Source organism: Nannospalax galili, unplaced genomic scaffold (assembly GCF_000622305.1).
Source record: "Nannospalax galili isolate Female #2095 unplaced genomic scaffold, S.galili_v1.0 scaffold514, whole genome shotgun sequence".
Taxonomy (NCBI): domain Eukaryota; kingdom Metazoa; phylum Chordata; class Mammalia; order Rodentia; family Spalacidae; genus Nannospalax; species Nannospalax galili.
In genome coordinates this window covers 875,505-893,409 of record NW_008336076.1, presented here as the reverse complement: position 1 = coordinate 893,409, position 17,905 = coordinate 875,505, and the positions used below count along the sequence as shown (strand labels likewise).

Sequence of the window (17,905 nt, the reverse complement as noted above, 5' to 3'; positions counted from 1 at the left end):
GATAGATAGATAGATAGATAGATAGATAGATAGATAGATAATTGATAGATACATAGATAGATGATAGATAGGTGATTGATAGATGATAGATTCTGCATGTGACAGAAGACACTACATCTATCTTTCATCTAACCGTTACGTTTTCTTATCTCCCCGAACTGCCTCTCTTTAGTTCCCTTCCCAGCTGATATACCTGCCTTCTACTTTCATGTCCTCTGTGCCTATGTATGATAACTATCATAGGTATGATTTCTAGATTCTACATATTGTTTTTCTGAGTCTGCCCTTTTTTTAACTTAATATGATGATCCCCAGTTTCATCCATTTTCCTGAAAATTATTTAGTTGCATTCTTCTTTACAACTAAATAAAACTCAATTAGAATATACACAACATTTTCTTTAGGCATCTGTTGCTGGGCATCTCAGATGGCTCCATTACTAAGCTATTATGAATAGTGTTGTACCAAACATGGATGTACAAGTATCATTGTGGCATTCCTTCAGGTTTACACCCAGAAGTGGAACAGCTGGATCACATGATAGTTCTGTTTTCACTTTGTTGAGGAATTTCCACAGTGGCTATACTTAGTTTACATTCCTACAGCAGCAGAGAAAGCTTCTTTTTCCGTGTATCCTCCTCATCACTTGTTACATTTGTTTTCTTGATATTATCGATTTGAACTGGGGTGAGATGGAATATCAGTGTAGTTTTAATTTGTGTTTCCCTGGGCTAAAACTGTTGAGTATGTTTTCATGTAATTATTGGCCATTTGTATTTCTTCTTTCAAAAGTGCTTTCTTTATTTGCCCATTGGTTGATTGAATGATTTAGGTCTGGAGTGTTTAATTTTTTACATTCTTTATATACTAATGTATAATGTATGGTTGGCAGAGATTTTATCCCGTCCTGTAGACTATATACATAGCTTTGAATCTCCTCAAAAGGAAGCATATATTTGAAAGTACTGGTTATTGAATATTACTATTTTATATATAAAATAGAGTTTTAGACACATTGTGTTGAAGTTAATGTTAGAGTTCCAAGACTGTATAAGGTACCATAGGATCCTTATAATCTGTGAAATGTAGGAAAAGCATATTGAAATGAGTCAAGGAATTGCTTTCTTATAAATCCACATTGGAGAGATTTTAATGAATCAAAGTCTGAAAATTCAATGGTTCTCTTTTGAGATAGAAAAAAACATATTTAAAAAGTTGCCATCATGTCAAGAAAAAAATAGGCTCTGCAACCTGAATGTTCTTGCAGTTGAAGATGGACATGAAGCAGTTCAGGAATATGGCTGAGGCCATCCTGGCACAGTCTCTGCATTTCATTGCACCAGATTTTGTGAGTGCAATAGATGTGAACTGGTAGGAAACAGTTGACTTTCTCCTGTACTGCTCTCGGCAGGAAAAGTGCATATGAAAATAGTGTATGTAGCACCCTAATCTTAAAGAGCATCTGAACTCAGTAGTTTGAGCCTTGGTTTTAAAGAAATGACACAGACAAGAGGAGAGGGGCATGGTGGAGAATATGTTCCAAAGGCAGCTGTGATGGTTCACCTTTATTGTCAGTTTGACTGGATTTAGAACTATGTGGGAGTCACATATCTGGGACACTGTTTCCAGAAAGGTTTAACTGAGGAAGGAAGATCGACCCTAAATGGAGGTGGCACTGTCTCGAGGGCTGACTGGAAAGGGGGAAGCTGTGTTCTCTCTGCTTCCTGCTCTGCCCAGTAGTGAAGACATAGACTCTGCTGCCATGCCTCCCTGTGGAGGTGTACTGTACCCTCTCAAACAGGCATCCAGAGTGAATCCTCTTCAGTGGCTTTCTGTGAGGAATTTCATTACAGCAATGAGAAAAGGCACCAGAAACTGGGAAATGGGGAAGATAAGCCAGTTGCTAAGTTCAATGATCTTGAACTGGTGAGAAAACCTTGCAAGATGACTTCAACACCATAGGAGACTTTGAAAACATAGATTACAGCTTATGTAGGTTTTTGTATAAGAATGGAGACAGTGGGAAGTGTAGCTGTGTGGGAAGGAATTGTAGACTATTGAGTAAATTTTTATTTAAATTGAAATTAAATTGTTTATCGTAATCAAAGGATATAAAAAAAACCAAGATCCAGAGTATATTTCTAAGGACATTATATTTGGAGTAAACTGAATCTATAGTTGGACTTATGAGATTTTTTTAAAAAAATTGTTCTTGGGCTGGAGAGATGGCTTGGCAGTTAAGAACACTGGCTGTTCTTGCAGAAGACCCAGCTTTGAATCCCAGCACCCACATGACAGCGAACAACTGTCTGTAACTCCAGTTCCAAGGGGATCCAACAGCCTCTTCTGTCCTCCACACGACACTGCAACACATAAAATTAAATAAATAAAATTTTTTTAAAAATAAATAAAAATAATAAAAATTTTAATTGTTTATTAGATGCCATTTGGTTATGTTGCCCTAAAAGTTTGGATGTGCTTATATATGCTTGCTAAAATTTCACTTTTTTATTTGTTTTAGTAGGCAAAGTCTCACTGTGTAGCCTAGGCTGGCCTTCAACTCAAGGCCTCTCAATGCAGCTTCCAGAGAGCTGGGGTTACAGGCTTGTGCTACCATGCCTGGCCTCACTTTGTCTTGGTTTTCAGATTTTGTGTATTTCAACCACCATTTTTTTTTTAAAGATCTAGTTTTGTTCATATAAGCTGGAGACTTTGCTGTTATAATGCTACTGATTGTACAGAGCAGCATTATGAATATGAAACATGGAGATGCTGTTGAATGAGTATCTTTGTGTACTCGAGTTCTGTAGGCGCTTGCATTTCTTTGAAAATCATATTTTTATGCATAGAAATGTACAGCTTGTTAGTAAATGAGAATTAACAGAAATGATAACCACAACTAAAGTGAAGCCCCGTATTGAACATCACAGCTTAACCAATACATATATAAAGAATACCAGGTGGAGGAGATGGTTCAGTCAGGAAGCACTGCAGAAGCCTGAGGACCTGAGTTTATGTGAGTGTTATAACACACACATAAAAACCCAGGCGTGGTAGCACACTCTGTAATCCCAGCTCTGAGGAAGTGGAAACAGACAGATCCCAGGGATTGCTGTCCTGCCAGTCTGGCTGACACAGGAAGTTCCAGGTCCAGCAAGACACCCTGTCTCAAAAACTAAGGTCTAAAGCAATAGAGGAAGATAGCCTGACATCAACTCCAGAGGGGAGGAGGTGGGGAATAAATTGTGGCTCATACTAAGAAATAATATCCGATAAAGAAAGTCCTTCCAAGACTGCTGATTTAAGTTCTAAAGTATTTTTAATGTGATTAAGCAACTTTTGAAAATATATCTCAAGGAGCCTTTGTAATGTGTCTTATTAGGCTCTCACTCCTGATCCTTTTCTCTGTGGAAGTTTCTCTGCTGGGGGGCAAAGTCTAACCTTCACCCTGTTCTTCACTCCCTCCAAATTGTCCAGTCTGAAGTTGTTACCCTGTAGTAAATATTCTTATGTAAATATGAACATTTTTCTATAAAGATGAGAGTGTAGTGTCTGATATCTCTAGAGTACTTCCACTGCTTAATGAATCATTTGTTCAGGTCACCAAGCATGGTAAGAGTTATAATTAATGAAGTAGAAAGTAACAAATTGAAGAATTAAAATAGCTTCTGTATTTAGAACGTCCCGTGATTTATTTCTTATAGAATTTCAGCTTTTACCCGTGGGCTGCTCCTCAGAAAAAAAATCTTGTTCATTTTCAGAGAAAATTTCAAATGTTTTTTATGAAGGAAACAATAGGTGGTAGTATAATAATAACAAATGAAATACTTATTCAGGGTTTACTGATTTATGAGGTTACTACAGAAAAGAAATAAAAATACAAACAGCCGCCATGACGATGCCAGGAGTATGCTGTTATGCAGAAGGTGGGGCTGTGGGCACACACTCCTTTGAGAGTCAAGTCTGCTGTTTCAGTGTAGGCTGGTTAACCTTGACAGCCAACCCTCCATGTCTGATTTACTGAAATCACACTGACCTGACTGATTACTTCACATCAAGCCCTCCTTCTCAGAATGTTCTGAGTAATAATGGTTTGCCACCCCAGCTCCACAGTGCAACACAGTCTTCTTTCCTATGTGTATGATTTGCTATAGCCTGAAAGACAAACTTGTTATTTCAAGACATGACGTTTACTAGGTAAGGTGGTCATAGCTGCCACTAAGATGCTGTCACTTTTGAACTAGGACCTATTTCCTCTGACATCAGAAATGCCCACTGTGAGCTGATTGTAAAGACAGCTTTCAGGGATGGGTGTCTGACCTCTTGTCTGTTCATACTATGCTCATTTAAGCTCTAACTATAGCCACTCACATTAAGAGGTTAAGAGCATTTTTAAAAGCCTGTTATTTTGTCGTCTTTGTTTTTCTTCCTGTGTCTTCTCTGGCTGTGCGCACACACACACACACACACACACACACACACACACACACACACAGGCCCTGCGCACTGCGATTTTGCGGACTCTATGCATAACAACAATCCTCAGCAATGCTGAGTCGGGACTCTGGCTCTGCCCAGATGACATCTCTTATTTACTTCCTTATATCCCTAGATGACTAAGAATGGCACGGTAGAATCTGAAGAAGCCAGCACTCTCACCGTGGATGACATTTCTGATGATGATATTGATTTAGACAACACAGAAGTCGACGAATACTTCTTCCTACAACCCCTGCCAACAAAAAAAAGGAGAGCCCTGCTTCGAGCCTCTGGAGTGAAAAAGATCGATGTGGAAGAAAAGCACGAGCTGAGAGCCATTCGCCTGTCACGGGAGGACTGTGGCTGCGACTGCAGAGTGTTCTGTGATCCAGAGACGTGTACCTGCAGCCTGGCAGGCATTAAGTGTCAGGTAAGGAATTAGGATCTCAGGGCATCTGAAGAAAAGATGTCACATGCCATCCCAGAAAGCAGCAGTCATGTTGTATATAATGAGTTTTTCACGTGAAGAAGAAAACTATGGCAAGGGAACACACGTAATTCAAGGGTAAAGAAAGCCTAATTCAAGGACGTTCATAAAATACTTGTACATAGAAAATACACTGCGATGGCAGGCCAAACTGCAGTTGAGTTCATTGAAGTGATTTCTCCTGGATTCTGTTATTTCCCCATCTTATTTTGGCTTATCAGGGAAACAACTCTCCCTGTCGTACTTGCGTTCCTATTTTCTGATCCATCCACGGGTATAAAGTAATGACTCTTTATTGGCGGTATGGACTCTGGCGAAATCACTAGTCAGACCTTGAAAGACTGACTTGCATTCTTGTCCCCTGAAGTAGGCTAAACCCTTTGGGCTCAATTTCTTCCTCTCTAAAATGAGTGGATTGGACCAGAGTAGGGTACACTTTTCAACTCACAGCTGGAGTCTAACCAGACACGTGCTTTTTTAAGCAAGATTTACTGAGGCACAGATACTCTGCTGTTTGGACTTCACTCAGTACTGAGGTGATATGGCTGCAAAGCGCCGAATGCTCTCTTGCCCTTTGTTTAAAAACATAAGAAAGGAAGTCACATTCTTCAGCAGTTACTTCCTGCTGCTAAGGTTTCCTTCACAGGGAAAGATGGACTTGGGCTTTCTGTCTGATTTTGGGAGCCGAGAGTGTCTCAAGGAATGTGGGAGAAACCATAGGGAGAGAATTTTTACACTTGGGAAGAATGTCATCACCGTTATAAACTGTGAAAAGCTTGTCTACTCCAAAGAACTTGAAATTTGAGTTTATGTGAAGAACACAGAAATATCCCTGCCAGTCAAGCCTAGATGATTACACTTTTAAAGGCTGAAGTTTAAAACTAATTAAATGGGAAATAAAAGATTCCCAACCCCAGGACTAGGTGATTTCTCTGGTCCCCATTCATCTGTAATTTTACAAGGGCCCTGTGACTAGTTAAGCCCTCTTATTTTACTACAGAAACTGCTTTTTCAATAATTTTTTATGTCATTCAGGCAGGTGAAAGAAGAGGTTAGGTGGCTGGAGAGATGGTTCAGTGGCTAAGACCACTGGTTGCTCTTGCAGAGGACCTGGGGCTAAGTTCTCAACACCTACATGGCAGCTAACAATCATCTGTAACTCCAGTTCCAGGGGGTTTGACACCCTCTTCTGACCTCTCTGGGTACACCCATGTGGTACATTTGCAGCCATGCAGACAAAACACTCATACACATAAAAAAAAAAAAAAAAGACGGCAGTTTCAATAAGCTCAACTGATGAAAACATTTTAACTCTAACCTTTGCCCCTCCCTCCCTTCCTCCCTCTCTCCCTCCCTTCCTCCCTTCCTTCCTTCCTTCCTTCCTTCCTTCCTTCCTTCCTTCCTTCCTTCCTTCCTTCCTTCCTTCCTTCCTTCCTTTTCAATTTTGCTTTGACGTAGGGTTTTGCTTGGTTGCCCAGGCTGGTCCTGAGCTTCGTAGCTCTCTGCTACTACATTTCTAGGACAACTTCTTTAGAGTTTGGCTTCTCTTCTGACATGGGAATCAGGGCACGATTTTTTCTCTTGCTTGCACTCTGATCTGTGTGTGGGTTGATTTGTAGAGTCTGAGACAATTGCCAGATACTTTAGGAATACCTATGGATGTCTCATCCCACTTTGCCTGAATGAAAAAGTCCAACAACACTTGTTGAGCAAACTGTATAGCTAGTTCGAAATTCATAGTTCTAGTGTATGAAAGGGACATTGCTCTTCACAGGGGAAGCTTGTAGTTTAAGGATGGGGGAGAGCCACAACTTGAGCATGTGCTTCTGCCAGTCACAGTCATGAACATCCATGTCACTGAGACCCTGCAGTGCAGACACATGCACCTGAGGACTCAAGAGAATGAGGTGACAAGGTTGTGAGAGCAAATGGTGATGGTGCATGACACTAAGTGTGTCAGCCTGGATGTCAGGGGCAGTGAGTTCATCAATAATAAGCAAAGGAGAAAGCATAGCCAGCTCAGCAACATCAGAGCAGTTAGACTTAAAGTAGGAGCTTGGGAAAAGAATAGTCTGTTTGTTTAAAATTGGGTGCTAGATAGGCTGACTAGATTCCAGTAGATGAACTTGCACTGAGGGGCATCTGGGTACAAATGCTTGACCTGATAAGACTTAACATATATGACAGAATGTGTGAAATTCGGTGAAGAGGGGTCTAAATTTGATTAAGATCTATTATAGGAAGTGCACAAAAACTCAATAAAAATATACATTAAAATTTAACTAAAAATATAAAATAAAATCGGGTGTGAGAATACAACAGAAGGAAAGGAGACTTGGGAAAAGGGTAGAAGTATTGAAAAACAGGAACAAAATCAAATCCCAAAGGGAAGGAAAGTAAGGAACGGGGGAACAAAATCCTACTGAACAGAGTGGTGAAATTAAAATTCTCAGGTACACCGCCAGCCCATTGCTATTTTGAATATGCATTTAAAAACGAGTTCATTATTATAATTTAAGTCTTCACTTCCCTTGTTTTTTTTTTACTTGCAATTTGATTGTCATTCCCTGTGACCTAAGTAGAGCTGAGTGGGTTACTTAATTAAGAGGGTTTGTTAGAAAGTCCTCGATTTTTATTTGGTCTGTAATAGTTCCATGGTGATAATCTGTGTTCTTCCCTCTAAGGTGGATCGAATGTCTTTCCCGTGTGGCTGCACTAAAGAAGGCTGTAGTAACACAGCAGGTAGAATTGAATTTAATCCAATCCGTGTCCGGACTCATTTTTTGCACACAATAATGAAACTTGAACTGGAGAAAAACCGAGAGCATCAAATCCCTACACTGAACGGCTGTCACGGTGAGATAAGTGCTCACAGTAGCTCCATGGGCCCTGTGGCTCACTCCGTAGAATATTCTATTGCAGACAATTTTGAGATTGAAAGTGAACCCCAGGCCGCAGTCCTGCACCTGCAGTCTGCAGAGGAATTGGATTGCCCAGGAGAAGAGGAGGAAGAGGAGGAAGACGGGAGCAGCTTCTGCAGCGGAGTCACTGACTCTAGCACACAAAGCCTGGCCCCCAGTGAGTCGGATGAGGAGGAAGAGGAGGAGGAGGAAGAGGAGGAGGAGGAAGAGGATGATGATGATGATGACAAGGGAGACAGCTTCGTGGAAGGCTTGGGGACCCATGCAGAAGTCGTCCCTCTTCCTTCTGTCCTTTGTTATTCTGATGGCACCGCAGTTCATGAAGGCCACACGAAAAATGCTTCCTTTTATGCCAACTCTTCAACTCTGTATTACCAAATAGATAGCCACATTCCAGGAGCTCCGAGCCAGATCTCCGATAACTATTCTGAAAGAGACACTGTCAAAAATGGTACCCTTTCGCTGGTGCCTTACACTATGACCCCAGAGCAATTCGTTGACTATGCCAGACAAGCAGAAGAGGCCTACGGAGCCTCCCACTACCCAGCTGCCAACCCTTCTGTCATTGTTTGCTGTTCCTCTTCAGAAAATGATAGTGGGGTGCCCTGTAATACCTTATATCCTGAACACAGATCCAATCTTCCCCAAGTGGAATTTCACTCATACTTGAAAGGCCCTTCCCAGGAAGGGTTTGTCTCCACGTTAAATGGCGATAGTCACATTTCAGAGCATCCAGCTGAAAATTCTTTGAGCCTTGCAGAGAAGAGCAGATTGCACGAAGAATGCATCAAATCACCCGTGGTAGAGACGGTCCCTGTTTAGTCGCTTAAATTATTCTATTATAGGACCAACTCTTCTATCTAAAGCACTGTATTTAATAGGATTTCATGGGCTCATCGATGTTTTAACTGAAAACCAAGACAATGTGGACTGTGATTACTCTTCCAGACAGTATTTTGTTTCCTCCTTTCTAACTACATGAATATGACGTTGCACAAATACAGTCACTATGGGGATTTTAAACTATTCAAACTGTTTTGATAGAAAATGCTAAATTAAAAAAAAATGCATATCTCACAGTTGCCTACCTGTCAAACTGTGTGAAACCTGCCAAGCTGTGCAGATCAGAGCTCCAACTGTTAGATTATCGGGCCTGTGCAAGATTGTTAAGTAAGACTAGAAAATAATAAGATTTAGAGTCCTAATTTTCGATATATCTGAAGATGAGGTGACTTTTTAATGTAAAAATTAATTATTGTAAGAAAAAGATTTAATCGTTCCTTGTGTATTTTATTTATGGTAGTTTAGAAGTCATGTTTTGGTGAAAATGAACAGCATGTTCACTGAAGATGCATAGCTAGCACCACAGAGCATGCCCGCGAGGATTGTATCTAGACCCACCCACATTTTTATGATCCTGACTGAGCAGATTTGCAAATACTTTCTTAAGAGTGAAATAGGCCTATTTTTGCTATTTTGGACAAATAAATGAGTCTATATGTGCGGGTCCTTACACAGTTTTCTCTAAAGTTGAGAGTTAGGACAATCCTGTGGTGAGGAACTAGTTAGCTGCCCTCCCTCTGCCAACTCCCATGATGGAGGTAGAAGGAATTGCCTTTCTTTTTATAAACAGCGTCGTCATCTTGGTTCTTAACTTGGACAGCACCTTTAAACTCTCCCCTCCATCAAAATGCACTTTAGTGCCCCTTCACGGTGTCTCGTGTGGGGTGGGGACTGAGAACTCTTTGAAATGAAAAATTTTCTAATTGAAGCAAAAGTTCTATAACTATTGTAAGGTTCATACTATTAAGAGAGAGGATTCTTCCAATGACAAGAAGGAAAAATGACTTGTTTTCCTTCACCACTCCGAGGACCTAATTCAGTAACAGATGAGTCTGGTAAACACAGAAGAGACACAGCCTGAGCGACCAGCCTTTCGTTCAGCGTTCTTCATCCATCTCTACAAAAACAAAGTGTGTAATGAGATTTCCACATAGCGACTAGCTGATGGAAGGGAGGCTTCTGCTCACATACTCAACTAGGTCTTATTTTTTGGAATCATTTTGATTTGTCTTGCCTGGGACAGTTAACCAAACAGTCCAGAATGCATAGCATATGCTAATTAAACCTCACATTCTCCTCCTAGAGGGAATGTATAGAAATCAGACATGCTCTCCCCACCTTAGATTACCTGCACTTGGTTCATGGGAGGACTTTCAGCAACCTCTTTTCCTGTAAATTGAGTTACTAAACAAGTTTTACCTTTCCCCCCAATACAATGATTATGCTAAATTTCTTTCCCATTTTTGACCTATTATACCATTCCACATGTTTTGTGACTCTTGAAATGTGGACATAGCTTGCTATTCCGTGACTGCCTCTCTACTTACTTTTTATGCCGTTTAGTCTTGGGCATTTACAGACATGGATATAATATGTTATAGATCTCAGTTCTTTACAGCATACTGTTTTATTTCATTGAACTTGAAAATGCTTCATAGTCCTCCAGTGGAAAAGTTTCTACTAAACTTGATGTGCAGAAAGCATCTTTGCATGGCAGTACTTCAACTGTGCGGTTGGTTCCAGCTCCTTCCTTTTGCCACATCAAAATTTGTCATTCTATAGACAGCAGTAGTGGGGGCTGCTGTGCTTTTTCATTGATGAGCAAGGGGTCTAATCTGATGGGGATTTGCTCTGTTCATGGTAGTATATACAGAGTTACCTGCAAGGTTACCATCTTCAGCATTTGATCTCCACTTTCCCCACCCCCTGCCCACACACTCTAAAGAGCACAGACTCAAAGAGGATATGACTAGACGCTTCATTCAAGCACACGAAAAAATCCTATGTTCTGTATTTGCTGGACCATTACAATATCTACTGGTGAGGCATGCTTAAGCTATTCTTAAAACATAGTTTGGTGGGAGAGCACAAGACAATCCTGATTGGTGTGGATTTGAAGGGAAGAATGACAGTTTAGTTCCTGAATAGTTAAGATATGTTCATTTTAGTTCAGCTTTATTTTTACCAGGAGGTTTGAAGCCTATGTTTTCTATTTGGCTGGGTTTCTGTTTTGCATCCTTTTCCCCCAAAAGATACTTACAAAAACAGAGCTTTCTTCCTTTATCTAGTCAGGATAGAATGTCACTGCTCTACCAAGAAAAATTACCTTTGTAAGCATGACAGTCTTCATTCCAAATTTTCATATACCTAAGTAATCCATAATCATCTCACAGATTGTAATAGATACAGGCTACTTATTTTTACAAAAAAAATCCTATGTACTCTACCTAGATTAGACGCATACAGTACCACACCCTAGAGCATGATAGGTTTAAGTAACAGTAATGAATGAGTACTAGGCAGTTAGTTCCTATAGTACAATCAAGTTGAGTCTTATAATCTAAAAATTTACTTTTGAAAAGAAGACAATTGTGAAGGTGATTTATTGAAAATATTGGGTCAAAGTTACAAATAATGCTAATGGTAGAATAATTTCATTGTCACTTCCTTTCCCGGAAAAACTCAGAAAGTGCAGTGTTCCATCTGGATTATTTTTTCCCATTGACAGACCTTCTATTCAACAAAAACTGCCACATGCCAGGAAAGTGCTATCTTTATTCTCAGTCTTTCAAAGGGAGATCAAGTTAGATGCAGCCAGGTTGGGACACTTAGAATCTTTGTACCAAGACACAGTAACGTGCTCCGCGCTGTTGCTTTGCTTCTGTAGTATACTCAGCCAAATAAGAGTCTTTCTATGCAGACAGCCCCTGAGTCATGGGTCCGTTGCAAAGCCTGATGCTCCAGGATCCTGTTTCTTCGGAGACTTGATTCCCAGCTAGACTCCTGGCCAAATTGATTTGCAAGTCAAGTGGCCAGAGCAGCCTCATTTCCATTCTTATTTTTTTTTTAATTTCCTTTGGGAGAAAGAATTCAAAGAGAGTTTTAAGATTTCCTCCTTATCTTTTGGTGATCAATTATTAAAATATAGGTACAATCCATTTGTCTCTTTTCTTTTAGTTGACTGAATAATATGTTGATGAAGGCTGGTCTTTGATGGACTTGGATTTTTCCCAACGTGCTGTCCACATGTGAGATAGTCAGCATTTCTTCAAGTGATAAAAATCTGTACAGCCATGTATGGCACAACAATACCAGCTCCCCCTATTCCTTCAAAACCATATCACATGTAGAAAATTTGACCACAAATCCTTGAAGAAGCAGAGCATATACTAAGTGATTATATTCTAGGCAAAATTCTGGTTCCGTTTTAATTAAACAAGAAAATTATCCAATTTTTTCCTATAAACAGATACATCTCTTTTTGTTATATTATACAAACTCATAACTGCTTAGTCTTGATCTTGAGAATATATAGTAAATGTCCATTTTTTTCTTTGAACAGCTACTGATTCAATACCTACTATGTTAGAATAGTTGTTCTACTAGAAATAAGAGTAGAGACAGCATCCATTCTGAAAGGTGAGGACAATGAAGGGTGGCATGAAGGGGTCAAGCCTGGTCAAACCCTTCTCGTGTAAATCTCCAGCGTCCTATCAGAAGCACTGTCACTGATTATTCTAATTATATGCAAACCACATCTAAAAGGTGCTGCTTTTCCTTACGTTAATGGAACTTACTGCACCCTCCTAGTTGTTCAAATTAAATCCGGTTTCAGGTAAAAGGAGATGGTCAGCTAATTGCTTATTGGATTCAGAGCTATCTAAGAGATGGCAAATTTATACCAATAAGCTCCTACCAGTTTCAGAGGGTGTTCCATGAAACATTTCAGGAAACTTTAGCAATAGTCATGTGGAAAACCACCTTGTTACTTGTGTTCATAACAGGCTATTAAAACAGCAAAACCCTCCTCCAAAGGCACTACTTGAAGCAGATGGAAAACGAGCAGTCCTTATTCACCCCTGACTTTCAACTGTAGTTACAAACCATGGAATTAGCACAGGAAAATTTATATCCTTTGTAGTCATTACCTTTTAATAAAGAAGCCATAAGCCCTCTATTTCTGCAACTAGACCTTAATGTTTGACTATAAAAATGCACCTGCTCCTTGTTCTCCTAAAGACAGTTTACAGTGTCATAGTCGACATATAGAATGCCAAGTTTAAGTGGGAGGCACCATTACGCTATCAAAGTCAACTGTAATTTGAAATTGGAACTATCTGTTGTATTGCAACCATGGCCAACATCCAAAGCAGAAATTTTTATCATTCTTAGTTCTAATGCAAATTTACAATTTCTTGTTGCATTGTTTTTCAGAGAACTGCTAGGTTGTGCTGGACCAACACCAATAACACAGCTTTCCACCAAGAGTATAGCTTATCAGATGTTTTCTGCCATGGTACAGGCTTTCATTAGCTGAATATTCACAATTTTAAAACTCATTAGGATTATGGGAGTGCTAGGGTAGGGGTTCAGAAGTGCACGTTTGGAAGTGACAGTGTCTGCTAGGAGTGATGAATAGAAAGCTCTTAACAGAGCTGGGCTTGGTGTTAGTGCTCTAGAAGGTGATGACTAAACACCCCAAACCCAGAAAGGGCAGTTGCAATGTTGCTGTCCTCAGAGCCCAATTAATATTCATACCTGCTGGCCATCATCCACAGCAGTTACAGTTCTTTCTCTAGAATATAAAAACACAACCTCTAACATTCAGAAGAAAGTAATTTCTCTGTTAGAAATTTAAGCACATTTTATACTAAAATGACAAGTGACTTCCATTATTGACAAAAGTAAGGAATTTGGAAATAAAAGAGCTCTTCCAATTCCAAACTTGACTTCAAGTTCTCTTATGGCCTGTCAAGCTGGAGCCCAGTTGTTAAACAAGGCAGGTGTTTTCAGTTTCTTTAAACTTGAATGCTTGGCACTGTCTAGGTTTTTCCTGGTGATGAGGACTGGGGTTAGTCTACGTGCTGTCTTGCCTGCCATGGGCTTTACATTCTGAGAGTCATAAATTAAGTAGAATGAAGGGAGCATGGGAAAGAGCCTCAAAACCTAAACTAATGCCATTACCATACTAGAACTACAGTTAAATGCGGCTGTTACATGTGGGAAACAAAATCATTTCAAAGATTTAAGTGGTATTGGTTCCTGACTATTTTCTTTGTAAACTTTTAACTAAACAGGACCATTGCTCTATATTAACCCTCCACACTTGCTTCTATTTCAAGAAGAGTCAACACTATTGTGTCATTTTATTTCATCTTTCACAAAAGTTTCTGACAGGATGAAACTTGAAAAAGAGGGTGCTAGATCTTATATTAGACAACATTTATGTTCAACATCCTTGCTGGAATTCCCCTGCATCTCCCATAAGCATATTGACAGTAAAGTCAGTTCACATTATAATTTTAGTCACATTTACAAGGTCATCTAACTCCTTCTAAAGAAATGTATAATGATTAGAAAGAGCTAAATATGGTAGGAGATAAATATGGTAGAAATCAGCCTTGGTTTTTGTCTAAGTTGATTTATATGACTTTACTGATTTTAGTTGAAAGTTTATACTACTTTCATTATTAAATATCTTTTATTTTCTTTTAACTCTGTTCCAAAACTTTTATCTGGCTTGGGATGATACAAAAGCTATTTATTAATGAGAACTTGGGAGAAAATTGAGTTAGAAAATGCCTCTAAAAATTGTCTAAGAATTTCTATCTGTGTCATGTCTTACTGCATGCAAAGTAAGACCACCCACTCTGTCTGGGTCATGCTCTCTTAAGATGGTTTGGCTCTTACCTCTACATTGGAGAAATATTGAAAGAGAATTTGAAGAGCCTGGCTTTGTACCACATTTTATCAAGTATTGCTTTGCTCCTCTTTTTCATCTTGACCACCAATCTTTTGACCCTTTTCATAAATAGGCCATTCATGTTGGAAACAAATTCAAAGAACAGTATAAACTGTGAAAGGTTATTTAGATGTGGAAGAAATAAAGTGCTCAATTCCAAATCTGAATTCTCCTTAGGAGAAAAAGCCCAAATATCTAAGTTAAAGAACTTACTGTTTGTCTTTGAGAGAGGGAGTGGCAGCCAAATGATATCTGATAGATTTTAATTTTCAATAACTGCAAAAATTGTTTTGTTTTACCACAGTTAAAGTCCACTGCCGTGGGTTACCATCTGAAACCTGATTTATTAGGCACTATTCATGCCCAACAGGTATCTCAAGACAGCTTAATCTTTTTAAAGATACCCAGAGTGGCCAACTGAGTATGAACAATGGAAGATTTAAGATTCTTCTGTACTCTTCAGATTGTACAGTCCTGAGCCTAGGCGAGGCCTTCAGGGGTCACATGGCTCATTCATCTTCCTCAGGCGAGTACTGTCACTCTCGCATGTCCCACAACACAGATGCCCATTTATTCTTACCGTCCCTAGGGAGGGTTGTCTCCTTGGCAACAGCCCAGCTCCTTTAAGATCTCTCACTTTAACAACATGTCTTGGCCAGTCTTTGAGGGCCAGGCACCTGGCAACAGTTGTGGTAATTTGGCCCATTGTACTGGAAGATTGTGGAAGTTGGGTTCTCCTTTCATCTGATGATTATTAAGTATGATGATTCTATACATATCCTAACAAAACGATTTTAAAAGAAAATGTAAGTATTCATAGACTCAATAACATAATCTGCTTTTGACAAATGACTTTAGTCAGTTTTTATTCATTTATAATTCCTTTTGAAAATTTGTTGTTATATCAAGGAAGTAATGTCAGGAAAAGTGGCTGGTTCCAATCCCCAGTGGCAAATATCAGCACTAGAATCAAGTGACTGGACTCGTAAACTGTTCAAGTCTCTGAGAATTACAATTCCAAAAAATTAAAATTAAAAAAAGTCATTTTCTATATTCTTGTTTTTGAACAACTACATTCTTGTTAATCTTAACAAGAATCTAAACTTCTTCTCTGGGGAAGGTGTCACTGTCTGTGAATCTGATCTAGAATAAAATGATTCTAGAGAATCACTCAGCCACCGTCTGACCCCAGCCTTTGTCCTCATTACTTAAACAATGGCTGCTTGCTTTCTGGGGATCAGGAAAGTGATTTAAAAATCTGTCATCTTGACCAGGCCTGAAAACAAAAGGAGTTCTGGAAAGGGTAATTTCCCCACCCCCACTCCATGACATCTCTTGACCCAGACACTCCCTGTAGCTTTCAGAGTTTTTTCTGTTTGCCTGCACCTGAGACTGTGCTAGCAGGACAGTGACAAGCCAGGAGGTCAGTGTTTCCTTTCTCCAAGGAGCTTTCCCAATCTAGGTAAGGCTGCTTTCTCCCCACCTTGATGCTCTTGTGATATGACAGCCTCATCAACGTACTCACTCCCCATAAGCCTCACTGTGGGGAAATGACCCTTTCAGTTAAAACACACACACACACACACACACACACACACACACACAAGATGCTGTAGAATGTTAATGTAAAAAATCGTGAATAAAATTTGGCCTATGTTTTAATTGACTCTAGGCACCTCTATGGAAAGAAGCCTGAGGCATAGTTTGTGCAACATGTTTCAAAAGTGTTTGATGTATAATAAATGCTAGACATTTACAGTACAGAAATAGTAAAAATAAAAAGTTAAACCTGTAGATTACAACTCTGTTCCTAAGATCTTCCGCCTTTGTTGTGTCTTAGTAAAGTTGCTCTGCTTTCTCTTTAGTTTATTGCATTTTGGTGTAATAGCCTCTTAAGATAGAACTATTAATACATATGTACTGGTTAATGCCTGTTAATGCAGAAAATGGCACTTTGTTATTTCAGTGTGTTTCCTTCAGTGTCACAGGGTATTTAAATTTGGTAGGGAAGGTCATTTGGCATTGGTCAGCAATACATTTTTCCCATTTAAAATACATATATATAATTGGTCACATAGATAAATGTTACATTTACAGTGTCTTATCTTGATCATAGTCTTAGACATCAACTGTGTCTCCACTTGCAAGCTGCTGTAGAAACTTGGTACATTTGCAAATCCTGGTACAATGTAGTGCGCTGAATGTGTTTATAGATCACTTGATCCTGAGGACTCGTGTATCCTGTCTATGTTGAACCATCCATACATTAGAAATGGTCCTTACACAAGGGGAGTCTTTTGACAGTGTTTGTTTTTGCTTTTTGTTCTTTTGCCTGTTGGAAAGTGGCAAAAAAGAGAATGCAACATTAAAAACTCAAAAAAAGCAACATTACTGTAAAGTATATTTTGACATTATGATCTTATCTTTCAATTGACTTTATTACTTTTACCCAACATTCACAGTATTTCAATAGATATTTCATAACAATTATGTTCAGTCTGATGACTTACAAATGTTGAAAGGGAAGAAAATCAAACTACAATCCACACACAGCCATTTTAGACCAAGATGTCATGTTATATGTCAATTTCTAGACTGATTTCTCTTGTGTACACGTTATAACATCAAAGATGCCAAAGGGAATATAAAATAAGCTACAATAATATTCAACAGAACTTAACCTGGACCTTATATTGTAATAATTTATTCATATTAGCTGTAGTCTTCTGTATTTATATTTTCAGTATTTATTATGAATGATATGAAAATTCCTGTATTTATTGTGGCTTTTTGTTGCAGTGTGTGTATATATATATATATATTGCAAATAAGCATTTTTAAGTCTGATCTTCAAGTTTCTTTAATTAGTGGCACTTGTATTGGGCTGTACTTTTTATTATATATTGTACAATATCTTGTCCATTGTTTGCAAGAGTAAAACCGGTTTCTAAGTTGTATCTACTGTTGAGTTTTTGTTATATTTTCTGTAAAACTGTTGTTCCTGTATCCTGAGTTGCCGTCTCACATGCCTTCCTCCTGTCACAGAGCACATAAGAGTACTTCCATCAAGACTGGGCAGATGGTTCAGTTGGTCAAGCACATGACAACAGCAAGTGCGAGGGCCCGAGTTCTATCCCTAGAACTCACAGAAAAAAGCCAGAGTGGTGACACATGCTGGTAACCCCAGTGTTGGGGAGGCAGAGATAGGTTCCT

The 17,905-nt window shown here is 39.1% G+C and overlaps 1 protein-coding gene across 3 annotated transcripts in view; it reads left to right on the top strand.

Moving 5' to 3' along the window:
* Csrnp3 (cysteine and serine rich nuclear protein 3) overlaps nucleotides 1-17,630 on the top strand; it is a 231,407-nt gene extending 213,777 nt beyond the window's left edge. The window contains exons 4-5 of one of the 3 annotated variants that reach the window (XM_008830899.2): nucleotides 4,613-4,909; nucleotides 7,651-17,630. In XM_008830899.2, coding sequence (XP_008829121.1) covers nucleotides 4,613-4,909; nucleotides 7,651-8,709 — 1,356 coding nt within the window. In that variant the 3' untranslated portion in view covers nucleotides 8,710-17,630. The remainder of the gene's footprint in view (nucleotides 1-4,612; nucleotides 4,910-7,650) is intronic. The other 2 variants (XM_029562408.1, XM_008830898.2) reach the window with 2 other exon arrangements.
* The last annotated feature ends 275 nt before the right edge of the window (nucleotides 17,631-17,905 follow it).